Source organism: Urocampus carinirostris, chromosome 19, assembly GCF_059441175.1.
Source record: "Urocampus carinirostris isolate Australia breed hairy pipefish chromosome 19, RoL_Ucar_1.0, whole genome shotgun sequence".
Classification (NCBI taxonomy): Eukaryota; Metazoa; Chordata; class Actinopteri; order Syngnathiformes; family Syngnathidae; genus Urocampus; species Urocampus carinirostris.
This window is the reverse complement of record NC_142367.1, coordinates 21233147-21255778: the sequence shown is the minus strand read 5'-3', so window position 1 is coordinate 21255778 and position 22632 is coordinate 21233147. Positions and strand designations below refer to the sequence as shown.

General features: G+C 39.1%; 1 protein-coding gene and 1 long non-coding RNA gene across 2 annotated transcripts in view; one reads left to right on the top strand and one right to left on the bottom strand.

The window, feature by feature from the left end:
• Window positions 1–7936: 7936 nt before the first annotated feature.
• On the top strand, window positions 7937–11455 carry LOC148347683 (uncharacterized). The gene is made up of 3 exons (XR_015847927.1): window positions 7937–8113; window positions 9859–9993; window positions 10083–11455. It is a non-coding gene; the product is annotated as an uncharacterized LOC148347683 (long non-coding RNA).
• tbkbp1 (TBK1 binding protein 1) overlaps window positions 11081–22632 on the bottom strand; it is a 52950-nt gene continuing 41398 nt past the window's right edge. The window contains exons 6-10 of the mRNA XM_088323293.1: window positions 20998–21200; window positions 18746–18807; window positions 16850–16956; window positions 12846–13582; window positions 11081–11942 (exon numbers count right to left, since the gene is read on the bottom strand). Of these exons, the coding sequence (XP_088179419.1) occupies window positions 11814–11942; window positions 12846–13582; window positions 16850–16956; window positions 18746–18807; window positions 20998–21200 (1238 nt within the window). The 3' untranslated portion in view covers window positions 11081–11813. The remainder of the gene's footprint in view (window positions 11943–12845; window positions 13583–16849; window positions 16957–18745; window positions 18808–20997; window positions 21201–22632) is intronic.

Here is a 22632-nt window from a genome sequence, read left to right as displayed (position 1 = left end):
AAGTTAAAGTAACCCAACCCTGGTTATAGATGTACAAAAACTATTAAACCATGAACGGGGAAAAAAATATGATAATAATAAGCAAACAAACAAACACAAAGAACATACATAGACTCATTAATCAAAATTGCTTTGGTCTAAATGCTTTTTAATTTCTATTCGAGCATTAGCTAAACATTTGGACTGAGGGTAATAGGAAGTGACATTTCCCGTTGATGTTAGCGATGCTGCCATGGTGTTCATTATAGCAGCTGGCTCAAGGCCGGGATACCGATCGAAGGGCCAATCAGAAGAGGCCCTCCACAGTAAACACGCCATGCAAACAGTAACGGCTATAGTCTTAATAGTAGCATCATGCTACACTCTGTCACATGTCCCTATAACATAGCGAGGGGCTCGGTAGAGGGTTGGGGGTGGAGGGTTCTTGTTCTCTGGCGTCGAACTGAAGCGTTGAACTGTATTTGAACCGGTGACCTTTGTAAGGAACCCGTATTGATGACTGGCAGCCCGCACTTGCTACAGAGAGCGTGGCATTGCCTGAGGGGGAGTAGGGGGCGGTGTTGATTACTGCGAGGGAGGGATGGGCCCCTGACAGATGAGTTTTTAGGTTAGCTAGGGGGGTACAAAAGTGTACAACACGGATTTTCAAGACATTTATTGAGCGATCAAATTTTAGTAGCGAGAATTGCTTGTGAGACGAGTAAGTTTTCGCGATATAGATAGATAGATACTTTATTCATCCACGAAGGGAAATTCACATTTCCAGCAGCATCCCTGAGCTGAGAACAATACAATAATAAAGCAAAAAGAATACAATATACAAATACCCTGTGTGACGTGCACATGCCCACTGTAGCGTGTTATATAGAATATCTAAATAGTGCTACACAGAATACATATTGCAGTAAAATTCGGTAATATGCAATGTAGGGGGTGTGGTTTAATGTGGGCTTTTACTCTGCCGGGTAGAGTTAAAGAGCCTCATGGCATGAGGAAGAAAAGATCTCTTCAGTCTGTCCGTAGTACAAGACAGTGACAGCAGTCTGTCGCTAAAACTGCTTTCTGTCTGGAGATAATGCTGTGTAGTGGATGCGATGGATTGTCCATGATTGACCGCAGCTTTTCCAGTGCCCGTCTCTCAGCTACTGTTGTCAGGCTGTCCGGCTCTTTGCCCACAACAGAGCTCGCTTTCCTAGCCAGTTTATTGAGACGAGAGGCATCCTTCTTCTTGACGCTGCCTCCCCAACACGCTGCCGCATAGAAGAGGGCGCTTGCCAGAACTGTCTCATAGAATATTTTCAGGAGCTTTTTGCAGATTTTGAAGGAGGCCAGCCTTCTGAGGAAGTAAAGTCGGCTTTGCCCTTTCCTACATAGAGCTTCTGTGTTGGCAGTCCAGTCCAGTTTGTTGTCCAGCTGCACACCCAGGTATTTGTAGGTCTGGACAAATTCTACACATTCTCCCTTGATGGTTACAGGAACCGGGTGAGTTCTAGTTCTCCTGAAGTCCACCACCATCTCCCTGGTCTTGGTGGTGTTCAGGTGCAGGTGGTTTGCGTAATATAAAATCATTAAAAACGAATGTGCCCGTTCACTCCCCAAAAGCATCAAAGTTGACGCTAAAAAGCTACAAAACTTATCTTCCTAAACTCTAAAAACAACTTAACCCAGACATGTCCAAAGTCCAGCTCACATTCGGCCCGTAATCAAATTTTTAGTGGCCTGCGGCCCCTGTCATAAAATTATTAATATGTGATCCGCTAGCAATGTTGATCACAATATAAAATAAATGTGTACGAAAAGATGATCACCATTCCACCAAAAGGTAGTAGCAGCCCTTTGGCAACTGTCCCCATTTTTCGACGTGGTGACTGTAAATAAAAAAAGGAAAGTTGACTGTGAGGGCCGCTTCTTCCAGGACAAGTGGAAATTGGAGTATTTTTTTCACATGAATCCAAAACAACCAGAATTTAAAACAAGAGTGCGCATGTTAATGTGCGTTGGAGCTGAAGTTAAGAGAACTTATAACTTATAACTTATAACAGGTCGTAGCTTATTGCCAACATTGCACTTCCACTAAATATGAATAAAACGATGACTCACAACACGTGGTAAGCTTTCTCTCCTAGCTTTGATCTCTTTGATCTCCGGCAAAACTAACATAAAACATTTTTGCCGTTCCATGTATTCCGTTACACCCCAAGCCTGCACAAAATTTTGTGATTTTTTTCATATTTAGTTTCTTTGGTCTTTTATTAGCATATTTGGTATTGGAGTAATCCAAAAGTAATTGAAAGTAATCAAGTTAAAGTAACCCTACCCAACCCTGTCTATAACCGGTGCAAAACTATGGAGCAATCTCAATGAGGACCTGAAGCAAAGTCAAGTGTAAATACATGTATTTAGCGTGTCTGTCCCACCTAAATGTTCCTCTCCTCCCTATCTATGCTTCCTCAGAAATACACTGCATCACTGTTTAGGCTTACCGTAAATAATTACCTCTCGCAACAGGAGGGCTATTCTTTATCTTCCAAGGTCAAATAGGCAACTGGCCGGATACTTAAACTTTCGTTTCTCATTCATTATGATAGTGTTACGCCTAGCGACCAGCATTATATGGTTTCATGTAATCATGTGTTCTTGTTTAAGCCAATCAGATTGCGCCTGTATCGGATTTGTGCGATTCCTCTCTGAGTCGATCTTGGAAGCAGATCTAAAGGACATTTCATGTAGGATGAGCCTCTGATTATAGGGCTACCTAACTCTATCTCCGACTCAGAGTGTGTTTCTTTCTTTACCTGAAATAGTTTCTTAATTTTTAATTCTCAAGTTTTAACCTTGACAATTAGTAACTCTCATGTGGATATGAATTTCATGATTATATATTTTTCTTCCGAATTATATGTACTTTATTTTGTTTACATTTAATTATAACTATAAGTTAATTTATTGTTATTAAAGGTGTTGTCCGCAACTTGAAAATTTGCTACTGTCTGCCGCCATCTCCTGGCTTAAAGTCATAATAGCAGCCTCAGTCAGCTCATGACTCGTGTACTAATAAACTCTTCTTTTTTGAGGGTTTGGGTTGGCGTTTTGAAACAGGCCTTTTCTTACTTTCACAATTTTCAGGCTTTACTATCCAAAAAAACCCCAATAACGAGCATAAAATCACTCTCCACCCGATAGATAGAGGTAAGATCTTAGGTCAGGCCTAAAATGTCAATCAGTACCACGGGTTCCTGTCTTGCTTCTCTCTCTTATCCACTCCCCATGTGTTCTGTGTTACCTTTGGTGTGTCAGACAAAGAGGAGCGGGGGGCGAAGTCAGCCAGAATCAATGTTTCCCTCTTCCTCCCGAGTCCTCACCGATAAAATGTGAAAATTCGGGCTTTCTTTGGACTTGGTCCCTCTAATCAAGTTCAGTTTTTGGGCTTTAATAGCCCCAGGCCGCGTCGGGTCAGCCTTAATTGTTTTAGCCCCGATCTTACCTTTAAGCGTGGTGGAGCAAAATTATAAAGGCTCTTCGAACTCATTTAGGCATTGTTAACACATCCTTAATAAAGAAAATATTCTACTTTCAACTTTTTAAAGAATCAACAAATTACGCACCCCCACCTTTAAAACCACATGATGCAAAATCCTTTGGCCCCGAAACAGATCCCTGGGGGACACCACAATTAAAAATACGAATTTAATTATGCTGGGGAATCCATTTTTATAATTATTTAAGAATTATTGGAGGGTCGTATTTTACAAACAAAGGTTTCTCTTTCTTCAAAGCCGGTTGTATTGTTGTGTGATGTTGTGAAGTGTGCAGACTGCGGTCCATGTGGTTTATGTGGCCACCTAGTGGGCGGAGGAACATCAACCTGGACTAGGTTAAACGAAAGCAACCAGCAAGGCGTCCTGCGGTTTGTCATCATTGACGGAAACACACAACGAAAACAAAAGAAAGAATACAAATTTGTTCTAGACGTCAAAGTTCTCGGAAAGTATGAATGTTTTTTTTTTTTTCATGGTGCTTTTTTTCCTCACTTTGTCTTTTTAATTTGTTCTCTATTTCCTAATGTTGACTCTTGCTTTTTGTTTCATCCCATTATGTATTTGACTTAAAATATGATGATAATATAACAAGTGACACAATATAAATTTTAGAAAATATATCTTATGAAATAGTTGTCCAAGTAATGCCAAATAACTAAAAGTATAAAAGTATTTTTATAAGAATACTTGACGGGATTTGCATTTATTTCATGCATGATTTTTATTTGTCCTAGTAAATACAATTATAAACTAATAATCTAGTTTTTTTAACAGTGATTGAAAATTTATTTAATATTGTATTATTTTTTTAACCACATAGTTCATTTTAATATATATAAAAATAGATATAATACTCTCTCTCTCTCTCTCTCCTCTCTCTCTCTCTCTCTCTCTCTCTCTCTCTCTCTCTCTCTCTCTCTCTCTCTCTCTCTCTCTGCTGCACCGCTTATCCTCAGTAGGGTCGCGGGGGTGCTGGAGCCCATCCCAGCAATCATCGGGCAGGGGACACCCTGAACTGGTTGCCAGCCAATCGCACATGCACACGGGGACAGACAACTCACTCGCTCATTCACACCTAGGGACAATTTGGACCGGCCAATTCACCTGAAATGCATGTTTTTGGAATGTGGGAGGAAACCGGAGTGCCCGGAAGAAACCCACGCAAGCACGGGGAGAACATACAAACTCCGCACATATATATATATATATATATATATATATATATATATATATATATATATATATATATATATATATATATATATATATATATATATATAGAGAGAGAGAGAGAGAGAGAGAGAGAGAGAGAGAAAGAGAGAGAGAAAAAGAAAGAGAAAGAGAGAGAGAGAGAGAGAGAGAGAGAGAAAAAGAAAAAGAAAGAGAGAGAGAGAGAGAGACAGAAGAGAGAGAGAGAGAGAGAGAGAGAGAGAGAGAGAGAGAGAGAGAGAGAGAGAGAGAGAGAGAGAGAGAGAGAGAGAGAGATGTTGCAGAGACTAGTACTTTGTTTAGGAGTATCTTTTGGTTTGGTTTTAAGTACCTACTTCAAATGTGTGTCGTGAAACTACTTCATAAGAGTTTAGCCTGACAATTTTTTGGGGAAAGCAAATTTTGATTTCATGTTACTGATACTGTACATAGGTAAATATGTTTGCATCTATATCAGAATCTTTACGTAATTTTCCTTTGAATTAAAATGGTCAAGTCATTTTTGTTAATTTACCGTATATCTGAATTTATTCCCAAAAAATGCATCATAAGAGCTTGCTGCTGTTCCAACTATTCAAATTACTCCTCTAAGTCAAAATCAAACACTGCCGAGTTTCAGTGCAAGTTTATTGGTTGGATTATTTACAGACACACAAAAAAGAAGGGAAAAAGCAACATCGAAATGTCCAGTTACGTCTCCGTTGGCAGCATTGTGTCGTGTTGCGAAACGACATCACAATCACGTGAAAAGCCGTTTTTGACTCCTGAGTTGGAGGAAACGCTAAAAAAATAAATGGTCGTTCCTCGGCTAGGGTTGTTTTTGCGGTTCTCCTGAGTCAACGTAGAAAAACTGAAAGAAAATAGGGAACAAAAGCCAGAAGGTACGCGCAGATCTAAGGATCCGAACACTCCGTGGGAAAAGACAACTGGAGTAAAATAAGTGAAATTAATAAAATATTCTACGCTTCCCCAATAATAAAAACACAGCATTCTGATTAAAAGTGTTTAGGATGATTTCAAAAGCACAATTAATCCATTTTTACCCTTTTAGGGGGCAACAATTTTGCGACTTTTTGTCAGGTCATGATGACATCATAAATGCAGAGGATGACAACCAATCAAGACTCGAGTTCAGATACAAGGTAAGCTGTGATTGGCTGATCAACAGGGAAGTAATTCTCAGTGGGCTGGTGACAAAATGGCGCCCTAATGTGATAAATGTGTGGATTTTTCTTCCCATTGTGTTTTACGGGTTAATATCATATTCAGAACTTAATTATATTTGCTAAAGATTTTTTGGACATATTTTTTGTATTATGTTGCATGAATACTGACAAATAGCGTGGTATTTTCTGATATTGAAAACTATCGTTTTCTTCTGCGAAGAGAATTAGGATCGTCTTTTCCCGTGGAAAAATTGCGTATTTTGCCTCATTATTGATTTTTGGCCTGGTGCAATTTACAGTGAAATATTTTGTACTGTAATCCCTCATTTATCACTGATTATGGGGACCAGAACCCAGAGTGATGTAAAAAAAATAAAAAACAGCAGACCAGGGATAATGGATTGCGGCTGCCGAGTGCCGCTCATTTTAGGCGTAAATGATGGAAAAAAGTAACCAACACACATGGCTCAAATTTGCTTTCTACTTCCCGGTTCTCAGCAATAGTTGACCTGGGATAATGGGTTGCAGCTAAAGCAGTGCAGTTCATTTTAGGCGGGCCACAATGCCACGCTTCAGCAGACCGAGTTGAAAATAAAATACGCTCCGCCGGTCCCTGCTCTCAGCAATAGTCGCCTGGCGATAATGCATTTAATTTTTTGTGGGCAGGCCTTCCTACAAAAATTCCTTCCGCCAGTCCCAGCTTGAAGCAATATGGATTGGGGATAATGGGTTGCGGCCTCATGAGAGCAGTTAACAATTTGATTAATAGAACAGCAAAAAAGAGCCTCCAGTCCCGACAGAACTGCGCTCTGCCTGTCCCAGCTTGCAGCAATACTTATTCGGGGATAATGGATTGCAGCCGCACATGTGCTGGTCACTTTTTCTTGGACCAGAATAGCAAAAAATAAGCCACCAATATCGATAAAAATGCACTCTGTCGGTCCCCACTCACAGCATTATGGGATTGGAGCTAATGGATGGTGGCCTCATGAGTACAGTTCACGTATTGGTGGACAGAATGACTAAAAGAGTCACCAGGGCTGACAAAAGTGCACTTTGCTGGGCCCTGCTCGCTGCAATATGTAATCTCTCAAGTCAAGTCATGTTTATTTGTGACGCCCTTACTCACAAGAAGTCTCAAAGGGTTGCACAGACCACAGACTTTTACCGACTAGACTATTATTACACCATCCCCTGATCTTAAACCTACATGGGGGAAAGGAAAAACATAAAACCCCCAAAATGAGGACTCAGGGAAAATGGATCGCAGCCACAAGGTTGCAGTTTACTTTTTGGTGGTCAGAACATCAAAAAAGAGCCACCTTGTCCGACAAGAATACAACTTGTCCGTCCCTGCTAGCAGCAATACAAGATCGGGGTCAGTGGATTTCAGTTGTGAGTGCAGTTCATTTTTGGGTGGATAGAACATCAAAAAAGAGCCACCAGGCTTGACATAAATGCACTCCTACGGCCCCCCGCTTACAGCAATATGCAATGTGTGTTAAAGGGACTCAAAATAATGAGATCGGGGTCAGTGGATTGCAGCTGTATGAGTGCAGTTCACTTTTTGGCAGACAGAACATAAAAAAACACCTTCTCCAACAAAAATACACTGCCCGCCCTTGCTTGCAGCAATATGCAATCTGTATTAATGTATCGCAGTAGCACAAGTGCAAGTCACTTTTTCTCGGACAGAGTGACTCTGAAGGCCCTCACTCACAGCAACTTTTTGGAACGGGGATAATGGATCGCGGAACATTTTTCAGCTCGAGATGCATAAAGTGGAAAGTACAAAGCGAGGGATTACAGTAATTCATATTTCAGCATTTATACAGGTGAGGTTACTGACAATTAACACAATAAAAACAAAATGCTTCATAAATTCGTATCTCAATCTTGATATTTTTATAATGTTATTGATATTATGTATACAACCAGATTTATTTATTTTTGCTTTGGGGTTTTTAAAAAATATATAAACCTTAAATAAGTGACCTCATGATGTCATCATTCTGCGACGCGGACGGCAGCAAAGTAGCCCTTTTGAAAATAATTGTTTTCAGTATTTTTTACTTTGGGAGCTTCACAAAAACGAAGCCAGTTCTTGAAGCTTTTCTTTCTTTTTCTTTTCTAAAAAACGACAACGAAAATGTCAAGCTTCGACGAAGAGGCGCCCGTCATCGTCCGGAAATGCTCAGCGTGAGTCAAAACCTCAGATGAGTTGACATCGGTCTTCTTATCTTATCGAGGTTCACCAGCACAAATTTCTCTCTTTTTTCACTTTTTTTCTTTTCTTTTTGTGGTTTGGCCGACAACAGACAAAAGTAATAGGACACTTCACGAAATGTCCATTTAAATTTGTACCCCCCCCCCTCCTCCTAGTGTTACCAATGACGACTAAAAATAAGGTCCGAATTAAGTGCCATTGACGTTTTTAGACGTCAATTCTCCGTTTTCAATTTAAGTTTTTTTAATAAAGACTTGAGTGACAATCTATTTGTGCATCATGATTTTCCCTTTCTTAAATGAGGTAAAAAAGTGTGATTAACATACGGCATGACGCCACTAAATCCTTGATTCAACCTATTTAAATGAAAAAGGAAGAATGGACATTTGAAGCTGTCTATGGCATCAATTTTAGAACAGATTTTTCACATTTTTAGTTATAGGATGAGTTAAAGTAAAAAACATTTGAATTTGAGGACTTTTCATCAACTAATTGACTTCATGCACAGTCCCTTTATAAGCCAGCCTACTTAACTAGAGGGTTGACTTCTAAATCCGTCAATGGCGCTAAATTCAGAACAGATTTTCGAAGTCTTTAGTCGTCATTAGTATCAAATAAGTTAAAGTCAAAAATGTTTGATGAAATTTCAACAAAATTAAACCTCGCTCAACTCCTTGACCTCATGCACAGTTCCTTCATAGCCCGCCTACTTTAGTGGAGGAGTGACGTCTAAATTCGTCAATGGCACTAAATTCAGAACCTATTTTTGACGTCTTTAGTTAAGATCTAAAAAATATTATTAATTAGAACCTTTAACAAAACTAAACCTCGCTTAACTTATTGACCTCATGCACAGTTTCTTCATAGCCAGCCTACTTAAGTAGACGAGTGACGTCCGAACCCGTTAATGGCACTAAATTCAGAATTGATTATTAATGACTTTAGTTATGGAATGAGTTAAGATCTAAAAAATATTATTAATTAGAACCTTTAGCAAAACTAAACCTCGCTCAACTCATTGACTTCATGCACAGTTCTTTCATAGCCAGCCTATTTAAGTAGAGGAGTGACGTCTAAATTCGTCAATGGCACTAAATTCAGAACCTATTTTTGACGTCTTTAGTTAAGATCTAAAAAATATTATTAATTAGAACCTTTAACAAAACTAAACCTCGCTTAACTTATTGACCTCATGCACAGTTCCTTCATAGCCAGCCTACTTAAGTAGACGAGTGACGTCTAAACTCATCAATGGCACTAAATTTATAACAGACTTTTGACGTTTTTAGTTATGAAATGAGTTAAGGTTAGAAAAATATTAATTAGAACTTTCAACAAAACTAAACCTCGCTTAACTCATTGACTTCATGCACAGATCTTTCATAGCCAGCCTATTTAAGTGGAAGATTGACATCTAAATCTGTTAATGGCGCTAAATTCAGAACAGACTTTCGAAGTCTTTAGTCGTCATTAGTATCGAATAAGTTAAAGTCAAAAACATTTGATGAAATTTCAACAAAACTAAACCTCGCTCAACTCATTGACCTCATGCACAGTTCCTTCATAGCCAGCCAACTCAACCAGAGGGTTGACGTCTAAACTCGTCAATGGCACTAAATTCAGGACTAATTTTGACGTATTTCGTCGCCATTGGTGGTGAATGTGTTGATGACCCAATACTTTGGTCCCTAACAAGTGTTTTTGTGTTTTGAGGAAGACTCCCAGTGCAACCCACCTTGTGTGTTATCTGTAAGGCGTGTGAAAAGGATCCCACCACATGCTGCAAAAATAGAAAACTTTTTTCTTTTTTTGCCTTTAAAGATTCACAATAGAAATAATCAAATGTATATAGGTGGGTTTTGGACAGACAGACACTGCAGAAGCTAAAAACTAGCGTAAAGTGCTAATATCCTTTTTTGTTTTTTTCGTTTTTCAAAACAGGCCGCAAGCGCGAGGAGTACAAATGTGTATGATTCATGCCGGGCGAATCGTTTTTTTGTTTTTTAAAGCTTAAAATGTGAAGGTGACATCGACATGCAGAGCCACTGAAAAAGTCTCCCCCCACCCTTAAAGATACAGTGTGTAATATTTGACCGCTCGACTGCCAAATGCACAAGGAGGATAAAAAAAAACGAGACTCAAAGTTGCCAAAACACAACAGTAGTTTCCCCTCACTAGCCTTTCGTGAAGAACGAAAAAAATCAAAAAGGGAAAAAAAAAGGAAAAACATGTAAAAACAAAAGAAAAATGAAAAAAAAAGTAAAATGAAAAAGAGGAGAAAAAAGAATAAAGGGGAGAAAAGAAAGAATAAAAAATGGAAACGAGGAAATACATGTAAAAATGAAAGTAAAACAAAAGGAAAAAAATAAGATAAAAGGAAAAAGAGAAAAAAATAAAGAAAATGTGAAAAAATGAATAAAGGAAAAAGCCAGACAAAACGGTGGAAAAAAAGAAAAAAAAAGATAAGAAACAAAAAGAAGTAAACATGAAAAAGAGGAGGGGGAAAAGGAAAAATAATACTTTGAATTAGCGAGAATTATTTTTTTATTATGTTCTATTTTTTTCAGTTTTTGGGGAAAAAGAAACAATTAAAATGATGTGGAAAATAAATAAATAGGAAATAAGTCAGGTTTTGAGGATAGGCAGCAAGATGTCGCCCAATTTTGTCAACTCTAGCTAATCAGCCTATTTATTTTAATCTCAATTTCCATTAAAATTAATGTCATTCTGATAGAAAATGTCCAATTTGGGACATCTCAAAAACTGAAAACGTTTAAATTGTCTGAGAAATATAACAGCGTCTTTCCGACAAATTTCCAAACCCTACTTTGGTTGTTCAGGTTTAAAGGGACAGGGTGTATTATTTAGTGCCTCATAAAGGTACAAAAAAACTACATTCATTACCCCAAAAAACAATAGTGATTTTAAATAACACATAGTAGTACATCAACTAACATGTAGCATATTTATTTTTATGAATTGGGTGCGCATTATACAGGAGGTTTTACGGTAATGTATTACTGAAATTATGCGATTTATCATTTGACCACAATCGGGATGCAACAAAAATTGAACCTGGGTAGCGGGGGTGAGAGCACAGAACCCTAAACACTAGGCCACAAGTGATAAGATGACTTATGAAAAGGCATTCGATTTTATCTCCTTATCACACTATTTTTATTTGCGTTACCAAAGATGAATGGTGGATGGTTAGTGGGTTAGGGTTCAAGTTAGGGGGCTAAGTTTAGTGGGTTAGGAGTTAGGGTTCAGGTTATGGGTTTAGGTTTAGTGGGGCAAGGGGTTAGGGTTAGGTGTTGGGGGTTTAGGGTTCAGGTTAGGGGGTTAGGTTTAGTAGGTTAGAGGGTTATGGGTTAGGGGCTTGTGTTGGGGTAGGGTTCAGGTTAGGGGGTCGGGTTTAGGGGGTAAGGTTAGGGGTTAGGGTTGGGGGACCTTGCTAATGGGTACCCAAAAATGTCAAATGATGCGTTTTGGTCATTTTCAGTCTCTGTTGTTTGTCTTCTTTGTGCATTTTAGGACTCGTTTCCAGTTGAACTATACTATAAAGCAACATCTAGTGGTCACATAATACACACTGTCCCTTTGGAAAACAAAATAAACAAACACAATCTCCACAACCCTTTCACATGGGTCCCACTCTGCTCGCCCTGGCGATTAGATTTTGCTGTTCTCCAAGTGGGAGTCTATGTGCTTGATCAGGGCGTCGTCGGGGTAACCCACAGGGAACATCAGCTGGCATAGCGGGCAACTCCGTACTTCGCTTTCTTCGGTCTCCATCCAGAGCTGCGGAACGACAAGATTTAGCTAGTTAGCGTGCGTCCTTCAGTCTTCTACAAGTCTACCTGCTGGTGAACTCAGACCAGATGAGTCGAGACTGACTCACCCAAGATCTAAATGATCCGTTTGAGGTGCTGTCAGGGCCATAACCCAGAATTGGTTCTCACCCTTGCGCCCGAAATGCTCTCATACACAAAAGTAAAATGTTTGTGTTCATAAAGATAGGTCAAAGACACCGCATGTTTGACATAAACCATTGCGTTTGGAAGCATTTCAGTACTGTTTACGTGCATCTCCTTCCTGTGTTTGAGAACCAAAATGTTTGACCAGTGCGTATATAAGTTTTGACATGCGTTTATGGGACCATTTCAGTACTGTTAGTCAGTGTATTTGACTTGTCTTTATGACGTTTGCCCAGGTTGTATGGAACCATTTGACCAGTAAGTACGGCATGCAAACCTTTGATATGTGTTCAAGAGACCATGTTAATTACACGTGTCTGACCTGTCTTTACAAACCAAAATATTTGACCAGTGCGTTTGGAAGTATTTCAGTACTCTTCACGAGGATCTTTTACCTATGAACCAAAAGCTCTGACCAGGAGTATGTAAGCTTTTTACATGTGTTTATTGGACCATTTCACTAATGTTAGAGAGCGTGTCCAAACCCTACTTATGAACCAAAATATTTGACCAGTGCCTATGTAAGTTTTGACATGTGTTTATGAGACCATTTTAGTAAAGCTAGTGAGGGTGTTTGAACACAAACATCTAACTGTTATGTATGAGAGCATTTTAGTTGACAGGGTGAAAGCCAATCCTGACCCAGACAGCTTTACATTCGTTGCTGCAACCGAATCGCTTTGTTAGCATTCTAGCATGCAGAAAATGCTAACACAAAAACACTCACATTAATAGAGGGCCAGGACTGGGCTTGCTCGGCTGATATGTAGCCGGACTGGGTGTGGCAGCCCAGGGCGTTGGAGCACTGGGAGGTGGGGAAGGCCGAGCAGGACGCCGGACCCCTCATGGAGCCGACGGGCACGGCGGCGGACAGTGTGCCCAGTGTCCTAGGCGGGCTGATGGGATGGGGGCAGGTCCACTCTTCTTCGTCTTCGGAGGATTGCGGCGGTTGGGAAGGGGCCTGCATGGAGGGCGGCGGCGGCGGCTCAAAACGCAAGGGAAACGGCATCTCCCTGGGGTGACGCAGGGCGTTCTCGTCCCCGCCGCCGCCAACCGGATGGGGCACCGACGACCCCCTGTGAGACTGTTTGGAGTACCCCTCGACAAAGGGGCGAGGCTTAGGCAAGGTGGACACCGGATCCAGAGAGAAGCGAGTCGAACACTGGTACGCCGAAGGGTCAGTCACTTCCGAGTAGCTGCGACGTCCCTGGAAGCTGGCGCGAAGGTGCTGGCTGGCAGGGCGGCAGGAGTACGAGGCCGGGCCGGCATCGCCGACGTCCAGCAGGGGAGAGCGGCGGTGCGTGTCGGGCGACAGGCGCTGCAGCACCGGCGAGCGACGTTGCTGGATGGGCGAGTGGTGCGCGGGAGGTTGCGGAGCAACCGGGGAGTGGCGCTGGGAGATGGGCGAGTGGCGTTGAGATCCGGGCGAGTGGCGGTTGTGGTGGATAGGAGAGTGCCGCTGGACTGCAACAACAGTAGAGGTGAGACCCAACTTCTGACCCAGGTCGGGCTTATAATGTCAATCATTATATTCGTGTCGAGACGGGCTTCTCTCTTGCTGACTGCTTAATGTATGTTCATAAAGAGGTATACGAAAACAATGTGTAGATACTTAACTTATACGTTTATTCTGCTTTTAATATTGGACGAATGTAAAAGAGATTTCATAGGATGCCAGTTCCCTGTTTTGACCATTACTGCACACTGTTTTTTTGATGTCGTGACTATTGATTACATAATTGTCTCTATCGGCCGATCACGTTGCTGTTCTTTGATATCTTTGGTCTGTTTTTTTCATCCTCGAAGATTAAACTAAAACAAGGAGCTCAGGACAGGATTTAATTCTCTTATCTTAAGGCCCCTCCCCTGGTCCTCCGTGCATGTTCAAAATCTACTGATGTCCTTTGTCCTACGAAAGTTTAAACTTAACATTTACTAAAAACAAAATAATTCATTAAAAATATATATATTTCAAATAACTCATTAATGCATTTTTCTTCTTTGTCTCTCTGCCTCTCTCTCTCTCTTAAAGTGCTGTGCTAGATTCTAAGGGACGTACTACTGTCGTTTGTTACTCGATTTTGACTCTAATAAAATGAGGGAGGCTTTAACATTTTTCTGTCGACTCAAATTGTCGCTTTATGTAAGCTCTGAAGACACAGACATATAAAAGATGTCCATGTTTATACAGTCTCGTTTATTATAATAATAATAATAATAATAATTTCCTTGTATTGTCATTCTGTGTAACAATGTACACAGAACGAAATGTCGATTGCACCTGACCCGTTGTAGCGAGCCGATGCAGCCGCAGCCAACAGAGGGCGCCGCCGACCACTTTTTATGAACGTTTGTTGCAAAAGACAGGCTTTAATCCTGTGATTACATGTTATTTTAGTAATGCATCTCAAACTGTTAGCTAATCAGTAACCAAATGTAGCTTTTATTTTTAAAAAGGTTGTTTTTTTTGCCAATTTCTAAACCAATTTTCATTTTGATTTATTGCAAAAAAATTACTTTCCAAGCTAGTACTCCATTTTAGATATTTATAGGCTTTCAAAAATGTCACATTTCGTCACCAAAACTTGTCTTTCACTTATAAGGAGGGTTGTTCTAAGCCCAGAGTCAGAGTATCCCTTTGTATTCACTTATTCCAACAAATGATTGTTTTTTTTTTACTCTTTTAAAGTTTCAAAATTCCAGCTTAGAGACAAAAAATCTCACTAGTTTTCCCCCCTTTTTTCCTGCATTTTTTTAATGATTCAAACATATATTTTCACACTGTTCACCTTCCCTAAAACAAATTAGAATGTCAAAATGAAACTCTTTATTTTTAGCCGAGTCAAATCGTTCCAACGTAAGTGTTCTTACGCTGAGTTATTTGAACTTCCCTGCTTCCAATAATTGTATGGAAATATTAAAATTTAATACATTTTTGTGTATCTAATCAGCCTAAGAGCTTTCGAATACACAGTATTACTATATGTGATCTCTACATTCTCTAGAAGTTAGTAGGATTTTGGTTGATTTGGGTAATACTGTTTCAACCAACTTAAACAGGATATATGTATATAATATATACATACAGAGAATCATTATATATATATATATATATATATATATATATATATATATAATTATGATTCTCTGTTGTTTTTTAATGTAATTGTATTTTATGAAAACAGTACCGATTTTGTGTGGTAGTGAACATTTCTATATCTGTTATCTGATATTTCCTGTAACATTGATGGCAGAAAAAGGAAACTTGCAATCAGATGGGTGGAGGTGTCAAAAATGGAGGTGGTGACTGTTTAAACCAAGGGTCTCCAACATTTTCCGAGCTACTTTTTGTTACTAATTGGCGCAAAGGGCGCCCGGTTTGATGGGGATTTTCTTAAATAGCAACTTGATAAATATTTAAAAAGGTAGCTTGATAGTTAGTGATAAAAATGATTAAAACACTAAAAGGGAGGTAAAAAGCTAGCTAAAAGTGAAAACGCCAACTAACTATGCTGATAGAAAGCTAAAAACTAGAAAGCTAGCTAGAATGGAGATCAAAATGTAGCTTGATAAGAAGCAAAAGACGTAAAATGTTAGCTTGATAGTTAGGTGGATATATAAACGTAATAAAAATCAAAAGGAAGGGATACAGTTTGCTAAAAAAATAAAAGGGAGCTAAAAAGTGAACTAAAAGAGAAAACCCCAACTAACTATACAGATAGAAAGCTAAAAACTAGAAAGCTAGCTAGAAAGAAGGCCAATATGTAGCTTAATAACGAGCAATAGAGGTGAAATGTTAGCTAGATAGTTGGGAGTTAACTGGTCAAAAAGGGAGCTAGATAGCTGGCTAAAAGAGTAAAACAACAACTATATAGGCAGATAAAAAGCTAACAACTAGATAGCTGGCTAGAAAGGAGGTCGAATTGTAGCTTGATAACTGGAAAAGGAGGTAAAATGTTAGCTTAATAATTAGCTTGAGAGGTGAACAGGTAAAAAACTAAAAGGGAGCTACATAGCTAGCTTAAAGAGTAAAAGGCTAACTAAATAGTCTGATAAACTAAGATAATCCTTTATTCGTCCCATTTTGTTACAGCAGTAAGACGATGAATAACAGCTTAGAATATCAACAGTGTAAACAAGTATTTAAATATATAAAAAGTAAATACCAGAATATAGAAAACTAAAAACTAAATAGTTATCTAAAAGGGAAGCCAAAACCTAGCTTGATAAATAGCTAAAAAGGTAGGAAGATATCTAGCTAAAATATCACGTTATCTGCTCATTCGCTTTATACAACCCATAAATTGGAATAGTTTGTAGTATTTCCTGTAAAACAAATCAATAAAGAGATGAATAAACAAATTTGTTAATACACATAAATTCTCATTCTAATTTCTTGATTGCTTAAAGTAATTATCAATATTGGAATATTTTTCATTCTCCATGAAGCCTTTGAACTGGAATTTATCTATTTGAATTTCTAAAATAACAAGTTATTATGTTATTACTATGTTATTACCAGGTTAATTATTAAAAATAGGGTTAAATAGATTCAGTTAACCAATACAAAATCACCCAACTCTGATGAGCTATTTTCAGAACAGGTGCTGTTTTAGGGGGCACTATGTTGGAGACCCCTGGGTTTAAAACAATATATTACTTTCTATGCAGATGTCGAATCAATATGATTTACTCGATATAATGGCATTGTGTGTTTGCAGATGGCCTCACCAGGACTGTGCTGCTCTTTCCTCAAGATTTCCGTCTGCTTGGAGCTCAGGGCCCGAAGGCGACTCAATTCCTCCGTCAGCTCCGTGTAGGCGAGTGCCAAATTGACCCTGGCAAAAGAAATCATTCCTCATTGCCTTCCTTTAAAACTTAAAGAACCCTGTTAAAAAATGATAATATATTGCAGTTTATTCATCAAAATATGAAAAAACTACATGTCCCTACAAACGCGGAGTTAACACCGCTCAAAAGGAAAAACATGAAAATAATATGCGGTCATAAATCTAGTGTTTGTCATAGATGAAAAAAAGAATAATTGGTCACATATCCAAGAAAAAAATAAGCAAAATAAAATAAAACACTTGAAGTTGTTCTGTTAAAAACACATCCGGTTGTTCTTTTTCATGCAATTCTTTTTAGGGTATGTTGTTTCCGAGGCTTGTTTTTTTCTTCATTGTTTTATTTTAAAAAGTATTGTTGGATCTCCTTTGACCTTCAAATTAAAATCCCCAAAAACTGATTCGATACCCAAATCTTGAGTGGTTTGGATGCAACAGATCATGGGCGTAACCAACCCATTTTGGGGGGTGCTCAACACCCCCAAATTCAACCCAAGACCCCCCTAAAAATTGTCATCCAATTCCTTTCAGGGTGTGACATTTTTAATTTTTTGTTTTTTATTTATTCGGTCTAAAACGTTTTGTACTAGCCCTCTTTGACCTTCAAAATAAAATCTCCCAAAACGGATTCAATACCCAAGTCTTAATCTTTATATGGATGCAACAGATGATAACTGCTCAAGAACCCCCAATTTCAATCCAAGCACCCTAAAAACCTTTTTAATCCAATTCTTTTAAGGGTATGCCACTTTAAAAAAAAAATTGTTGTCAAAAGTCTTGTCGGGCACACTTTGACCTTCAAAATAAAATCCCCCAAAACAGATTAGATACCCAAATCTTGAGTGGTTACTCATGAATGTGGATGCAACAGACCTTGGTCGTAACCAGCCAGGGCTGCACAGACTATTGCAAACCACAGACTATTATGACATCATCCCCTGATCTAAAACCTACATGAGGGCAAGGAAAAACTCAAAAACCTAAGCATGAGGAAAATTAAGAAAAGCATATAAGGTGTTCCCCCTTCCAGAATGAACAGGCTGCAATGGATGTTGCATTAACAAACAATAAAAAAAAAGATAAAATAGGAAATAATTTAAGTATAATATAAAATAAAAAGGATGACTAGGTTGCAACGAATGATGCATTAACATTACCTTTAACCCTTTATTGTCATTTATTTTATTGTCGTGAAACAAAATAATACAATAACGAAATTGGTATCTGTTTACGCTCATTTCTAAATATATATATACTACTTCAGGCTATATTCAAAATTTAAAGAAATGAATGAATTCAGTACTTAAGTAAAGGAATTTGAGGGGCTTACGTGAAGAAAACATGGACAGCAGTGTGCAAAAACAAAAACTAAATTTGGTAATCTAAGCAAAAAATAATTGCAGGAATTGCACACACACACAAATCCATCTCTGTTCAGATTTAAATTGGCATCAAAATAATTTCCTGCTCACTTATTTTATCTTCCAATTCCCATTTGCTTCAAAATAAAGAGAAACCTTTCTCAAAAGTGTCATCATTTACACGAAATGCTCCGAATTACAAGAAAGTTTGAGGGGTGTTCTCAGTGGGTGACTTGTGAAAACGCTGAGTAAAATTCAAAACCTTTCTTGGCTTTCATCATTGGTGAGTCACGGAGTGGCTGTGGTCTATTTTACTTTCTCTTCCACCATTTTCCAACCTATATTTTCAATTATTTCGGGGGGCAAATTCAGAGAATTGCCTCACATTTATTGTCTCCTCTCCCCCCTTCCTCACTTACTGCTCGTCTCCCACCTTCTTGATCCATTCAACGTCGCATTGCTTGCACGGCGACGACATTTCCTGCAAAAAATATGAGCAGCACATTTATTTCAGGGTGTTTGCAACGCAGCAAAACAGGCCCAAAAATGAGACGTTTGTTGGTTTTGTATGCTTATCCAACAGGAATATAATGTGTTTTGCCGCCATCTTGTGGCTTGCCAATATCCCAGTAAGTCAAGTCATGTTAATTTGTTTGGCCCTTAATCACAAGGAGTCTCAAAGGGCTCCACAGACCACAGATTATTGCAAGCTACAGACTAATATGACACCATCACCTGATCTAAAATCTACATGAGGGTAAGGAAACACCCCAAAACCTCACCATGAGGAAAATTGAGAAACTTTGAGAGGGGGCCACACATGAGTTAACCAGGATGACCAGGCTACAATAGATGTTGAATTAGCAAACAATCAAAATAAAATATACAATAATTAAAGTATAAGAAAGATTCATAAAAATGTATCATTGCTTGATGTATAAAAAGGCGTAAAAATATATAATTGCTTCCATTAGGAGGCATGCCTTACAACATATACGAATCATAGAGATATCAAAAGCTCCTTTTTAGTAGATCATGGGTAGATAACTTATATTAAGTACTATTAAACAGAACTGTTATGACATAATAATACATAAAAAGTAGATAACTGCTACTATGAGGTCTGTCTTACAATAATACAGATATATACTGCTCATGTCTCAATAAGCAGTAACTTATTGATCTGGCTTATTCCTGTCAGCCTGTTTTTTCCTTCTGTTTGGTCATTTGTTATTTAAAGCTGTTGATCTTGAAATAATTACAACCTTGTTTATGATAATCAGTGGGAAAAGGCAGTCAGTCCAGTCAACCCCAACCAACCCCAATAAACAATCATAGTTGAAGACACATGTGTCAAAGTCAGTTTTTCTACTGCACATGACACAAAATGTATTCATTATTGTATCATACTCCCAGAATTGTGTATTTTTTTCCACTGTATGTTTTCTGCAAACAAAAATGACAGTCAAAAGGAGCTTTCTTAAATTACTGTGGCAGGGTGACAAATACATGCTGTATGTTTATATTGCTATAGGACAAAGGCTCTGACATTAGTATTTCATGAATGCAGACATGGGGACTTGAGACTTAGTGACTTGGACTCGAGTCGACTCGAGTCGCTGTTTTTATGACTTGTGACTTGACTTGGACTTGGCAATCTAAGACTCGGGACTTGACTTGTGACTTGACTTGCCCAAGAAAAAAATACTTGGGACTTACTTGGGACTTGAAGGTGAAGACTTGAGACTTACTTGAGACTTGCACATGTGTGACTTGGTCCCATGTCTGCATGAATGTGATCAAATCCATCCATTATCTGCACCGCTTACCCTCAGTAGGGTCGCGGGGGTGCTGGAGCCCATCCCAGCTATCTTTGGGCAGTGGGCAGGGGACACCCTGAACTGGTTGCTAGCCAGTCGCAGGGCACACAGAGACAGATATTTCGCTCGCTCATTCACACTTAGGGATTGGACTGGCCAATTAAACTCACAGGCATGTTTTTGAATGTGGGAGGAAACCGGAGTGCCCGGAGGAAACCCACACAAGCACGGGGAGAACATGCAAACTCCACACAGGAGGTTCAATCTCAGCACACGCGCTAACCACTGCGCCGCCGTGTGATCAAATCATCAAACGTAGAATGTCATAAAATCCGCCAAAGAATTAGGTTTTGTCTGGCGTGTTTGGCAGTTTTGTTGAATTTTGTCTTAATATATATGGTGTCTCTCTGTCTCTGTCCCTATCTCTATCTCTATATCTGTGTCTATCTTTATCTCAATCTTTATCTCTATGTCTATCCCTCTCCCTCTCTCTATATGTCTCTCTCTCCCTCTCTCTCTATGTTTATCTCTCTCTACTGTATGTCTATCTCTCTCTCTCTATGTCTATCATATATATATATATAAAAATTCTAAATATTTAGCTTTTATGGCTCTTTGGATCAAAAAGATTCTTGAATCCTGAGTCAGGCCCTCTGTCCATTTGACTTTGACACCCCTGGTATGGACCATTCTAATGAGTACTGATCCCTTAAAATAAAGCGGGTATAGTTACCCATACCAGATACGATGCAATGTTTTAGTTATTGTTTTGTACAGCATTTTATTATCATTTTTTATAAATTACAAAGTTAAGGCGGGAAAAGAAAGAAGTCAAACTTTGCGTCTCTCACCCTGTCCAGCTGTCCACCCTGCAGCTGCCTGACGTCCTCCTTGAGGCGCTCGCATTGCTCCTTAAGATCCTCCTCCCGCTGACAAGCCCCCTCCGCCTCGTGCCGCGCCCCTTCAAGCTCCGCCTCCAACCTCTGCACCTTCAGGTCGGATAAGGCGTCCAGGCTTCGAGAGCTCTGCAGCGTCATGGCGGGACAATCCAGCACTGGACCCAAAAAACAGACCTGCTTGGAATCCAAATCTAGACACAAACGCTTACACTACTGTTCAAAGGTTTGTGTACTTTTCCTGATATTTATCATTTCTTTTTACTAGCCAGTCTGAGATACGGCTTTTTCTTTGCCACTGTGCTTTAAGGCCAAGCATCTTGGAGTTGTAGATGTTGACACTGATGTTTTGCAGGTACTAGTTGACTAAGCTGCTAGTTGGGGACCTTTAAGGCATCTATTTCTCAAACTACAGACTCTAATGTACTGTATTTCCGGATTACAGTATGTCACAAAAGTAAGTAAATACCTAACATTTCTGCACAGATTTTATTATAATAGAACATCACTTTGACACAATGAAAAGAAGTCTGTCAACAATGGCCATGACTTATTGGAAAGATATTCTCTGGTCTGATAAGACAAAGATTCATTTATTCAGCTCAGATAGAATAGAATAGAATTTACTTTTATTGTCATTCTTTGTAACCATGCACACAGAACGAAATGTGGATACACCTGACCCGTACAGTTAAACTGTAGCGAGCCGATGCAGCCGCATCCAAACAGGGCGCAGCCATTTTAGACCCAACTCCTGTGTTGGGAGTCATTAGGCGACCAAACCCCTCAATTCCAACCCTTAATGCCGAGCGCCAAGCAGGGCAGGGCTTGAACCAGCGACCTCCCAGTCTCAGAGCGGGCGCCCTACCATCTAAGCTACCAAGCTGGTAGACGGTGTGAAGCATGTGTGGTATCAACCAGGGGAGGAGTACAATCATGTTTGTGTAGTGGCTAACGTCAAGCATGGTGTTGGGAATGTCATGGTTTGGGGCTGCATGAGTGCAACTGGAATTGGGGAGTTGCATTTCATTAAGGGAAACACAAACTCGAGGATGTACTATGGAATACTGGTGCAGACCCACCAAAAACTGGGTCGCAAATACACTTTTAAGATGACCAAGGCTTTTCTAAAGGGGCTTAGGGTCTCCAGATCTAGAACATCTTTGTGGCATCCTCAAGCAGAAGGTAGAGAAGCACAAATATTTTTGTATTATTACTGTAGTTTTATGTTTATAGTATTTTTGTAGTATTACTGTAGTATAATTTTTTTATTATTTGGTACCATCTTTTTTGTATTTTGTAGTACTTCCATACAAAATGTTTGTTGTTTATCTGCAGTATTTCTATAGTATTATTGTAGTACAGTGCAACTGTAGTTTTATTTTTGTAGTATTTTTGTGATAATTCCATAGGAGGATTTTTGTAGTTTCGCTGCATGTGTAATTTGCAGTATTTCTGTTGGAATATTCTTGTAATCGTATTTTTGTAGTAATATTTCTCTAGTAGAGTTTTATATTATAGTTTTTTGTTTTGGTATTTTTTTAGTATTTCGGTAGAAGTACAATTGACGTAGTTCCAAAGCAGTACAGT